Source organism: Naegleria lovaniensis (genome assembly GCF_003324165.1).
Source record: "Naegleria lovaniensis strain ATCC 30569 chromosome Unknown tig050, whole genome shotgun sequence".
Classification (NCBI taxonomy): Eukaryota; Heterolobosea; class Eutetramitea; order Acrasida; family Naegleriidae; genus Naegleria; species Naegleria lovaniensis.
Window position 1 is genome coordinate 122314 of NW_025407872.1, and position 12026 is coordinate 134339.

Genomic DNA, 12026 nt, shown 5'->3' on the forward strand with positions numbered 1-12026 from the left:
ATTGATTATCTCACACATTTACAACATTTACAGAATTGTATTATATTTAATAAATACAAATTTTCAAATTTTTAAGAGTAAGGTTACATGAACAAGGGTCCTGAAACTGATATCCTTGATTGCCTTAATTTCAAACCTTGGGTAAAGAAAATAGTGATCCCAAATATAAATACGATCGTGTTCAAAAAAAATGAAGCAACAAACTGTTACTTTGCCCGCACATTTAAAATGTTCTCGAGCAGTACTTTCGGAGCAAGAAGAAATTAAACAGTTTCATGTTCCGATTCATTTGGAAACATCCACTCGGAATGAGGAGGAAAGAATGGTTCAAGAAAGTTGTTTGGCTGAGGATTTTCCTGCTCTGTATTCGCAACATGATTTTGAGGAGTGTTCGGTGTGGACATTGAGAGATGAGGCTTCCAATCGTGTTATTGGATGTGTGGATTTATATATTAGTCCTACGATACAGACTGAGTTTGAAGTTTTTGCAACGCTTGAAGTGGCATATCGAAACCAAGACGAAGAATTGAATGCAAAGTTGAAGAATGGAAAACAAGCGTGGATTCGAATGCTCTCTATACATCCATTGTACAGGAAACAAGGATTGGGAAGATATTTATTACACGTTGCTTTGGACGAGGCAAGACAACAACAAGTTGACACAGTATTGTTGGTAACATTACCTGAAGTAATGCAGTCGGCTGTGAAATTGTATGAAAGCGAAGGCTTTCAATTGTTAGAGCGTGATAGAACGTCGCATTTTGTGGTTGACACAATGGTACTGCTTGTAAAGTGACTCATGACAGGACTTTTTGACCAAGGGTTACAATATTCATGGCTATCCAAAGCTTTCATAAGGCACATCACAATTAATACATTGAGGCCAACCTAAAGGTGTTAAAAGAAATGATGCTAGATTCCAAGTGCTCATTCATGACAATATCAATACGTTGCCTGATTAATTTTCTTTAAAAAAGGTTCAGCGATACTGCAGCACCAGTCAGACGTCAAAAAATTGTCCAAACAGCACAATTAAATCAAAAAATATTGACGTAGTAAATCCTTTCGAACCATCAAGATTCAAGATTTGTTGTTGAGCTCAACTATTCCAGCAGTTTATTATCCATCAACAATAATTACCTTTTGGCATCTTCATCATCACAAAATTCAAAAATATTTTTAATAACGTTTTGATTCCATCATCACAACAACCCCTATTATCATCACAATGCCAGTCAGCCAAGATTTAGAAGAAAAGGTGAAGAGCATGTTCGGATTTGTTCCAAACAGTTTAGCCGAAATGTGCAAAGACCCCTTCACCATTCAAGTCTATCTTCAAGGAATTAATTTAAAAAAGGAACATGCCACTCTCACTTTCATTCAACGACACATTGTTGAATATATTACATCGGCACTCAACGGAGATGAATATTGTATACAAATGCATGCGAAATTTCTCAAAACAAAGGCTGGTTTTACCGTTGATGAATTAAACGAGATGAAATATGGAGGCTTGCCAAGCGCAACCTCTCATCCCGATGTCATTCCGATCATCAAATTGGTTCGTACGGTGATCAATAAGAAGGGAAAATTAACGAATGAAGATATTTTGCAATTTGAAAATATGAAAATTACTCGGGATCAAATGTATGAAGTCATCACTTCGATTCACTTGAAGAGTATTCAGAATTATGTGAATAATTTATCGAATCCATTGTTGGATGAACGTTTTGCTGACAATTCATCACAAATTCAAACACAATCTTCCTCTTCTCAACAACGAAAATAAATTGGTGCAGCAGAACTTGTTGTCATTTCAACATGGTTCAACAAATAGAGTTTGTACAAAGAGTTGAAAAGCTGCTCACTCAACAGAGGTGTCCTTTTCAATACGTACAATTCGAATAGGTGTCGTGACAGAACGCCATGAAAAAGGTACAATCTTAGCTCCGTATGATCATACTGACAACAACCCCGCCAAATTTGATTTACGAAATTCGTAACGGAAAAGAAGTTTCTTTTCATAAAAAATGCAAAACAATCATTCAAGGAACATAAGAGGTGGTATTGTCTCGGAGGCTCATCATCAACCTCCTCATCAGAGAGTGGTTTTTATATCCGCGTCATCATCGAATCAAAACGGATCATCAGGGATTGAACATTCTCACAAAACACAACATGGCATGATTCAACCACATCAAAACCATCCATCACCCTTTTTAAATGTAGCTCAACCAATGATCCATTCAGGATTAAGGCCAAATCATCATCCTCAAAGGCCCATGTCAGCAGGTCACTTCCGATCCCAGCAACAAAGACAACCACCTTCTTCATCATCTCCAAATGTTCAAAATCGAATGCCCTTACGCCCCGTGTCAGCTACTTCTCCCAACATCAACAAGATACCTTTCCAATTGGGAGGAGCTGAAAGTGGAGCACAGCCCACAAAGAGAACAGGTAAAAAGCAATTTCCTTCTGGGGCAGCCTCATTGGCATCAACTGAAACAAAAACCACAACCTCAAACGATCCAACCGAAACCTTGACCATGAGCTCATCAGCCGTTCGAACCTCAAAGAGTGACCTTGATAAACCATTTCATACGTTGTATTCAGCATATTGTCGAAGAGTGCGACTGGAACCTCTCGATTTCATTGTTATGAATAGTTTGTCGAGGGCAATGTTTGAGGTAGATCTTGATCTAATCCCTCAAGAGCACTGGAGGAAGTGTTTGGTTGCTTTGAAAAACTCTCGTCATCATTTTCATATAATCAGACTAGCTTGGGGTCAATCGAACTATGTTCGTGACTTTTCAACACTCTCCAAAGCCTCAAAAGGAGCTGCTTCATCTTCGCCGTCGTTGCTCTCCATTAAGGAATCCATGATGATTCATCAAATGAGAAATGCAAATCAACTCGAACGAAAAACCAGTTCTAGATCGATCAATTTGGTGGATCCTTTAGAACCAGCAGATACCTTAAAATTGGCTCGAATTTTAACTCCATGTTGCAGTGGTCTCCTCTCAAAACTTGAACTCATTGGGATACCTCTGACCAAACAATGCACTTCATTTATGCAAAAGGGCTTATTAGAAGCCAGTAATTCATTACGGACGTTGTCGCTGAAAAACACAGCTCTTGGAGATGAAGCATTCAAAGATATTGGATCAATATTGACCAGTTTTGTAAAACTAAGCAAAGTTCAACTCAGTGGATGTTGTTTGTCAGATGACAGCGCACAATACATTATCAACATGATGAGAGAGAGAGAAAATCAAAAAAGCCATGAAGCATGGTTGTATAGTTTGAGAGGAGAAGAGGAATGTCTAGACACCGTTGAAGACTTGGTTGCTTTGGACATGTCCAATAATTTCTTTTCAGACTCGACAGCAAAAGCACTTGCCCAAATTCTATGCGAGGAAAATACTTTGAAAAGTAAGTTTTGAAAGCATTGTGAAGCTTGTTCGAAATGTTTTAACAACATTTGGACTAATTATAGAGCTCGATTTAAGCAAAAACATAATCGGAGTAACTGGAATTTCATACTTTTTAGATGTTGTGTTCATAATGAGCGAATTGATTATATTAATCTAAGCTTCAACTTTGGAATTACAGAATTCAGTGAAAAGTTCGAATCGCACAAACTCTTTTCAAACTTCTTTGATACACACGAATTCATATTTAACCGAACGTCCAAACGAAATTCCAAGCCCAAGCCAACAAACTCACATTCCAACAATTCTAAAAACAAGAAATCATCATCGAAAAAGCTCAAACTACCCAAAAACAAGCAAGCTCCAACCGATTCACCTCATGTCGATTTCTCACCTCGTTCACAGGAAACGGACGACAGTGGCTATGAAAGTTGTACAGGACGAATGGAAGGAAATGAAAATCGACAAACTCCAACAGAAGAGGAATTAAAAAAGCAAGAAGAAAGAAGCGAGAAAACCTTACGACTCAAACGAGAATCTGAGCTCATTAACATGCAAATAGATTTTAACAAGATGAATGAACAAATGGTAAAGCTTCAGAAAGAAAAAGTTGAAAACGAAACAAAGATTTCCTCTCAAGAATCCACTTTGACAGAGTTACAACAAGCTGTGGTTCAGTTAACTCAATTGGTGAAAGATTTGCAATCTGAAAAACAATCCATCAGTCAACAATTAGCAGACGCGACACAAAAATTAGATCAACTCTGCAAAAAACGAGCACCCTTTTGTGCTGACATACACGTTTCCAACCACTCTTCTTCAGTCTTAAACGAAGACATTGCCTCTCGATTGACTGAAATATTTTCCAAAAGTGTCAACAAGTAAGCCAAAAACACAAAATCACAAAAAAAATGAGTTGTGAAAATCTTTCAGTGCCAACTTTACCATCATCGGAATCCATTTCATCATCCAATAATCCAATTACCTATCGATTCTATGAAGGAGAACACGACATTACAATTATTAAAGCTCTTATGGATGTACATTTGAGTGAACCCTATTCGGTTTATACTTATCGATTTTTCATGAATGATTGTCCTCGACAAACAGTGTTGGCCTTTGATGGCGATAAGTTTGTTGGAGCCTGTGTCGGAAATAGTGGAGATCATCGTGGAAAGAGTATACGAGGATATATTGCCATGTTGGCTGTGGAAAAACCATACAGGAAACGAGGAATAGCTTCCGAGCTTGTCAAAAGAGTCATTGATGAAATGAGAAAAGCAAACTGTGATGAAGTTGTTTTGGAGACTGAGCTTTCAAACACGTCAGCTCTTTCATTTTATGAAAAGTTAGGATTTGTGAGAGACAAACGATTGCATAAATATTATTTAAATCAAGGAAGTGCTTTTCGATTGAAACTATATCTCAAGAAGGAGCAACCAATATTAGAAAATAATTCAAGTGAAATTAAATCTACCATTTAGAGACAATGCTATTGGTTTGAAAATGCTATCCAAGACATTTTGATTTATCTCTTAATCTATTTCTCTTTAATTCACCACCACAATCTTTTGGGAAAGCACATCTTACAGCAAAAAACGGAGAATATTTGGTATAAATTGTGTATTGGTTGTTATTAAGGTTGACCAGGTGATATCACTCCAACTTTCCAACAAAAAAGAAGAATGCACCAGTCTCCGTATTGTTTAACTGGTCTATTCAGTAAGGTGTGGTCAAACCATTCACAGAACTTCTGAATAAAGTACAGCTATCGCCACTTGCATTTACAACTAGATGCTCCTCAATAAATATCTTCACCTTATTGATCTCTCTTATCGAATATCTCTCGTTCATAAAAAAATGACATCCATCGCTTCTTCCCTCAATCATAGCACCCATTCTTTGAAACATAATAAGGCTTCTCCGTCATACGGTGATAAGGAATATTGGGATGATCGGTATCAAAAGTATGTAATTGACCTACATTCTCATCGTTGATGGATGTAAATCCTCATACGAACTCAACAGAATGTCGGAACCCTTTGATTGGTTTCAAACGTATGATCGTCTCAAATTTTACCTCTCAAAACACATCAAAAACAAAGATTCTTCGGGATTGAATGTGGTAAGATATTAGTGCTACTTCAATGAAATCGATTAAAGCTACTGTGCTGATCAATGACTATTGTTAGGGATGCGGAACCTCGCCTCTACCGTTTGAAATGCATCATGATGGCTATAAGAGAGTTACATCTATTGATTATTCGGAAGCAGCGATTGAGGCAATGCGGAGGCAAAATACAAGTCCTGATTTGGAATGTATGTGTTTTGTTCTTAACTGCTTTTTCGATGTGATCGTAATTTTCAAAATCATGATCAATAGTTCTGACAATGGATGCAAAACGAACCAATTTTCCTTCGTGGTATTTTGATTATGCCATTGATAAGGGTTGTTTTGAGTTCAGTAAGTATGGTGGAGCATGCAATTTGGAAATTCATTCAAAAATAATTTCATAGATTTGGTAAGGAAGAAATGTCTCAAGTATTTAACATTATTCAACATGATAAAATCCCAATAGCTTTCAAGTTCACTAGATAATGGAAAGAGTTATTTGGAAGAAATATATCGAGTTCTAAAACCAGATGGAATATACTTCATGGTATCTCATACTCCTCCTTCACTAAGATTACCCCTGTTGCAAGTTGAGGATTTTCAGTGGGATGTGAAGGTTGAAAAAATCTGTAAGTGTTCAATTGAGTGATCTCAACCAATTCGGTATTTCTGAAACAATTTGGATACCAAAATCATTCCTCATCTATAGCTAAGGAAAATTTCACGGCAATTCCCAATACTGAGGAATCGAGCTATCACTACATTTATGTCTGTAAAAAGAAAGAGTTAAAGTAAATACGTGTGCTAACTAATTCTCGAATGGCTTGCTATAAAGCGACTTTTCTTCGTTCTATATTCCTCCTCTAATTGTGTATTGTGAATGGGATCAAACACTCGAAATGCTGCCACATCCTGGCTCAGCAAATCACAAACACCTTGATAGGATGTTGGATGAAATACCAAACGCAAATCTAAATATTCGTCTAAATCTTGCTGTTCAATAGCAAGGGTAGAAAGAGTTAAAAAAGGATAGGAGTTCGTGGGGTCTACTCTCAATGCATTTTCTAAAACCATCTTGACATCATCCAAGCTCGTTCCAAGTTTTTGTTGGAATATGGCAAATATATTGTAGAGTTCACTGAGATCTTTTTTACGTTGAGGTCCAATTTCAAGACATTTCTGAAGGTCACGAAGAGCTGAAGGTATGTCATTCATCATGCCTGACATTTCGCAACGATCTTTGATAATGTCAAAAAAATTTGGATGTATTTGCAAAGCTTTGGAGCAGCAACGGATGGATTCTGGAATGTTTCCAATAATTACATTCAAAATACTGTTGTTAGAGTTTCAATGCAAACAACAAACACCATTCGTGATGACCAAAATTCAAAAAAATTACAATTACATACCCTAAAGTTTTGAAAGCATTGACTGTCAGCAAATGGAGATCAGCAATCGATGTACGTTTCAAAGTCTCGTGAAAATAGTTAATTCCCTCTACTGTTAAGTCTCTATTGCCATACAAGTTGAACCCTCTTAAATAGCCCAAATTACCGTATGAATATGCAAAGCTGTCATCAATTTCAATTGATTCAACAAATATTTTCGTCATCATTTCAACATCGGTACAGTCACAAAAAAAGAGTAAAATTCCTTCAAGACACTTCTCGTTTGCTTTGCAGTGCTTGATGTGTTTTTTCAGAAATTTTTCTATTCTATCAAATCCAATGGACTCATGACATAATATGTTTTCAAGCATTTGAGTCAGCAGCTGAACATGTCTGCGAGTACAAAAAATTCCAAATTTCACTACTTTGATACAACTCATTTTGTGATCTGTTTGTCTATAGAGCTCTAAAATATGGTAGTAAAATCTCTCAAGCATTGGGTTCTTCCCATAACTACTATTGAAATACCGAATGCAAGAGAAGACATGTTGCGCATGGATGTTTTCAATTGAAGATACCAAGTCATCATGTGATGTTTGCTCTTTTTCAATGAGCTCTTTCATAACAAGTAGTGACGAGTAGAAATTTTTAAACTTGGTGGAATCAAATTTGATTTTGCCAATTCGACTGTTTCCACTTGTGTGTAATGATGCATTCTTTCCATTGTCTGTTTCCTCATTAGAGCTTGTTTTGATCTTTTTGGCATTGGGTTCGCCAAAGATTTCTTCGTTCATCACATCTCCTGTTGAGTGCATCTCTTTAAACTGTTCATAATCTTGTTTGTAATACACATTGACAAATTGAATCACTTCAAGCATATTCCATTGTTTCAACAGCTCCTTATCATTCTCTGAAATATGAAAACGTTCATTCTTGCAATCTTCATCGTCATATCGATGCAACATGCATACAATGGCCAAAATCGCCACTTTCTGAGTGACCGATTGTAACAAGTGCAATACATAATACCTCTCACACAGAGCACGACAAGTTGCATAATCAGCAGCTTCCAACACCCGAGAACCTGCTGCATCATATTTTTGATCCAAGCAAAAAAGTCGGAAGCCTTCACTATCATCGTAGGCTTTGATCGTATCTTCCGAAATGTAGCTCAAAATTTTATCATACGGTGAAGAAAAGAAAGAGGTGGATGATTGTTGTTGTGGTTGCTTCTCTGTCTGAATATTGGGAATCTCTTCCTGTTCTTCGGATTTGTTTTTAGAATTTTCATGGTCGTAACGATTCATGATGATGACTATGTCCAATATGAAGAGAATATTCGGAATGTGTTCCGTATTGTTTGTATTTACAATTCAATGATAGGATCTTTCTCGTGATAACGATTCAAAAATCAATCTCCAACGATATTAAGAGATTCTTGATAAATTTTTTTTGACCTTGCTCCCTTTTCATTTCCAATTCGGTCGAGATACTTTTTGGTTCTTGTCAAAAGGCTCGAACCGTTTGAAGCAAATGACGTTGAAAGATGTGAAAGTTTCATCATTCTGTCTTCCATTCCTCAATCACTATTAGCTGTAAGAGTCTATAGACTATTGATTCTGTGGAGACTTGTGAAAATTCTTTGAACATCCTGTCCTTAATTCTCAAACCTTCCAAGTCACTTTTGTTCTCTAATCATGAAAACCGAATTTCCCAAGTCAAGCAAGGTCTTTTCGCAAGACAATTGAGGGATTCGAACAACATCAGACCTCGAACACCCAATTCAAAAAAAATGAGCGAGTCTCTCCGTAATGAGAACGCAAAGGCTCCTTTAACCTCTCACGCCTTTACATCAAATGCATCCACTTCAACCACGGAAGGCGAGAATTATGGTGATGATCGGAACAAGTTGTTTCATTCTAGAGATACTTTAACCTCTCCTCTTTCAACCTCGCACTCTTTGCCTTTTGGTTTATCTGAATCAGCCAGTGGATTTTTCATGTCCACTGAAGATGAAGATGGATTTAGCTATGAAATATCTCGAGTGATTGAAAAAGAAGTGATCAAAGAAATACAAGATAAAGTACGATCTCATAGAAATGAGGTACAACACGCTGTGCCATTAACATTGATGGATGTAATCAATTGCACAAAAGAAGCAGCAGAAAGTATCGCGAGAGATGATTTTACGGAGGTGAGTATTTTATACTTTCAAAATTAAATGATGACCCATGATCATCAGTGCTTTCGTCCAAAACCACCAGAACCTTGGAACTGGAATTTGTTCTTGTTTACCGGCTGGTTAATAGTACTGTGTGTTCGTTACGTTATTCTTTTTCCATTGAGACTTGTATTCTTTTTAACAGGAACTCTCACTTTCATAATAGTGACACTGATTTTGATGGCATTGAGACACTTCGGAGGAAGTAATTCCAAATCACAGAAACAATCCAATCAAGTCATTTCAGATGAAACATCCAAAGAAGCATCTGAGCAACAGAAACCAACAAAAATTGGCACTCTTGATTGGTTAGTGAGAAAATCACTTCAAATCTATAGCGCTGTTTGGATACATGCCATGTCTGGTGTTATCAAAATTCATGGTGTGCCTCCAGTGAGAAGAAAGAATCAGATCTATGTTGCAAATCACACCTCTCTCATTGATTTTATTTTATTAACTTATTTGTGTGGTGTTGCTACTGTGGGTCAAAAGCACGGAGGTTTTGTTGGATTTATGCAAGATAAAGTTGTGAGCCCATTGAAGAATATTTGGTTTGAAAGATTTGAATCAAGAGATAGAAAGGCAACGTCACAAAGAATTTTTGATCACATTAATGATCTTAGTAACCCACCCTTATTAATTTTCCCTGAGGGTGTTTGCGTGAATAACGAATATTGTGTCATGTTCAAGAAGGGAGTTTTTGAAATTGAAGACGTAGAAATTTGTCCAATTGCCATCAAGTATAACAAATCCTATTCAGATCCTTATTGGAGTAGTCGTGACGAGTCTTTCATTGTTCACATTTTGCGTATTATGAAATCTTGGTGCTTGGCTGTTGATGTTTACTTTTTAGAGCCTCAGAAAAAGCTTCCAAATGAAGATGCCATTCAATTTACAGAAAGAATCAAACAAATGATCGCAAATAAGGCCAAATTAATTAACCTGAATTGGGATGGATACTTAAAGTATTATTCTCCCTCTGAAAAATTAACAGAAGCCAAACAAAGATTGAATGCTGAAGTTATGAAGAGAAGATTTTTGATTGGAGTTGAAGGAATGGTTAGAAATGGAAGTACACAATCTCTGGATGGAATGAGCAAATCTACATCATTCGAAGATTTGAACAGATCGAATATCAACAGAAAGTCTGTTAGGTTTGTTGATAACAGCAATACTCCTTCAGAGAACAAGGAACATCAAGAATAGGATGACTTTCCAATAGATTGCCATTATTCACGATAAATTACCAACATTACATGTTGTTCATTTAACAATTGATCTTGTGGTATTGTGGTTGAAAGTGAGGAATTTTTAGAAAGTGTTAAAACCCCATTTCTGCAACTCTTTAAAACCTGTCATTCTTCTTGCTCATTTGCAAAGAAAATGCTTCAAGTTTAATTTAAGTTGAACACCTCCAAAACTAATATTTTCATGGACCACAGACAGTTAATCGATAAGAGAAATGACATATCTCACATGTAATTCGTCATTCAACTGCACTTGCTCCTTATTCTTCAAACGAATGGCTTGAACATGACATTTTGAAGAGAGGTTTAACTCCTCAGCAGCACCTTCCAAGAATTGAGTTAACGTTGGAAACTCTATACATTCAGCAATTCCGTTGGCATGACAAGCTCTCAAATATCGATCTTTTCCTTTTAAGGTTATTACAGAGCATGGAGGTGAAAATTCCTCAACTTGAAACACATATTCAGGACTTGCATTGAAAATTGCCATAATCAAAACCAACACCACCCCTCTTGTGTCTTGATACAATTCCATCTCGAGTGTTCTTTTCGATAAATATTCTCGAGCTTTTAACACTCCAATATGTTTAAAACATTGTTGTGAAATTTTGTTGAGATCCGATTGAGGATATAATTCTTTCATGGATTTTAGTAACAAGGCATAAAAACCACCAGTGACTGCTGACAGGCTGAGCATGGTACTTTCGATGGATGATGGTTGAAAGGTTTGAATGATTTCTTGAGAGTTCATGTTGACGTGATACACGTCGTTCTTTCGAAGTGAATTATTTATACGTTCATTGGATGTGTTTGGCATTTGAAGTATTTCGTGGCGTGAACAATGTGTTGAAGGGAAGAAGAATTGAGAAAGGAATGGTAAAAATTTAGAAGAAAGACACTGAAAGGAAGGTTTTGGTCCTTCGATTGTGAATAATGAACACAATTGATTGAAATACCTTTGAAGAAGCATTCTTCTCTTTTCAATGTTCTCTTCCTTTTTTGACAAACATTTTCATAGAGTCCAATTAATGAAGAAACACAAAATTCACTTACTTTAAAATTGCCAATGAACATTTTGGGAGGAAAGTGCAACAACTTTACGAGTTCAACACCACTATGCAAAGCTTCCTTGACAAGTTGTTGATGAAAACTGAATAATTCTGAATATCGCTTGGAGATGGTCTGTGTATGGAACGTGTTCATGCAACATTCTAAATGATACAACACATGAGAAGGTTTCTTTGTGGTGCTATCATAGACTAGCTCTGTTTGTTGAATTTGAATGTAGTACACTGAGGAATTCATGACTGTCAAAGTGTGTGGTTTGAAATGAAGAAATTGTTTTTTTGAAAAAAACTATCTTATTCTCAGCTGTGAATTTGAATTTCATACCTCATCATGAATCTTATTACAATGCAACAATGAAATGCTTCTTCCTCAATCTCCGTTAATTCCCTAACTAAAATCCCCTTTTGTACAAACATCAACTCCTTGATCCAAAATCTCACCCCTTATTAAAGTGGAAAACTATCCTCGAAAGTAAAAATAGCTTTGTAAAGCTGAGCTCAAGGACATCTTGCATCTTTTGTGCGATGACAAATTGACACGAATACTTGTAAAGAGAGA

At 36.5% G+C, this 12026-nt stretch overlaps 8 protein-coding genes across 8 annotated transcripts; 6 read left to right on the forward strand and 2 right to left on the reverse strand.

Annotated features, from left to right (window-relative positions):
• Positions 1-190: 190 nt before the first annotated feature.
• Positions 191-796, forward strand: C9374_011734 (uncharacterized protein; the record flags this gene model as incomplete). Its single annotated transcript, XM_044687422.1, has 1 exon — positions 191-796. One exon carries the CDS (start codon positions 191-193, stop codon positions 794-796), a length of 606 nt encoding a protein of 201 aa, XP_044543023.1.
• A 432-nt stretch (positions 797-1228) lies between these two features.
• C9374_011735 (uncharacterized protein) lies at positions 1229-1789 on the forward strand (the record flags this gene model as incomplete). The annotated part of the gene is made up of 1 exon (XM_044687423.1): positions 1229-1789. The coding sequence occupies one exon, from the start codon at positions 1229-1231 to the stop codon at positions 1787-1789; it is 561 nt and encodes a 186-aa protein (XP_044543024.1).
• A 241-nt stretch (positions 1790-2030) lies between these two features.
• Positions 2031-4316, forward strand: C9374_011736 (uncharacterized protein; the record flags this gene model as incomplete). The annotated part of the gene is made up of 2 exons (XM_044687424.1): positions 2031-3432; positions 3613-4316. The coding sequence occupies 2 exons, from the start codon at positions 2031-2033 to the stop codon at positions 4314-4316; spliced, it is 2106 nt and encodes a 701-aa protein (XP_044543025.1).
• A 26-nt stretch (positions 4317-4342) lies between these two features.
• On the forward strand, positions 4343-4915 carry C9374_011737 (uncharacterized protein; the record flags this gene model as incomplete). Its single annotated transcript, XM_044687425.1, has 1 exon — positions 4343-4915. One exon carries the CDS (start codon positions 4343-4345, stop codon positions 4913-4915), a length of 573 nt encoding a protein of 190 aa, XP_044543026.1.
• A 376-nt stretch (positions 4916-5291) lies between these two features.
• Positions 5292-6339, forward strand: C9374_011738 (uncharacterized protein; the record flags this gene model as incomplete). The annotated part of the gene is made up of 7 exons (XM_044687426.1): positions 5292-5398; positions 5460-5556; positions 5624-5750; positions 5815-5895; positions 5949-5953; positions 6011-6173; positions 6254-6339. The coding sequence occupies 7 exons, from the start codon at positions 5292-5294 to the stop codon at positions 6337-6339; spliced, it is 666 nt and encodes a 221-aa protein (XP_044543027.1).
• Positions 6340-6348: 9 nt separating this feature from the next.
• C9374_011739 (uncharacterized protein) lies at positions 6349-8239 on the reverse strand (the record flags this gene model as incomplete). Its single annotated transcript, XM_044687428.1, has 2 exons — positions 6349-6877; positions 6954-8239. 2 exons carry the CDS (start codon positions 8237-8239, stop codon positions 6349-6351), a joined length of 1815 nt encoding a protein of 604 aa, XP_044543028.1.
• Positions 8240-8724: 485 nt separating this feature from the next.
• On the forward strand, positions 8725-10359 carry C9374_011740 (uncharacterized protein; the record flags this gene model as incomplete). Its single annotated transcript, XM_044687429.1, has 2 exons — positions 8725-9126; positions 9175-10359. The coding sequence occupies 2 exons, from the start codon at positions 8725-8727 to the stop codon at positions 10357-10359; spliced, it is 1587 nt and encodes a 528-aa protein (XP_044543029.1).
• A 240-nt stretch (positions 10360-10599) lies between these two features.
• On the reverse strand, positions 10600-11705 carry C9374_011741 (uncharacterized protein; the record flags this gene model as incomplete). Its single annotated transcript, XM_044687430.1, has 2 exons — positions 10600-11394; positions 11454-11705. 2 exons carry the CDS (start codon positions 11703-11705, stop codon positions 10600-10602), a joined length of 1047 nt encoding a protein of 348 aa, XP_044543030.1.
• Positions 11706-12026: the final 321 nt, after the last annotated feature.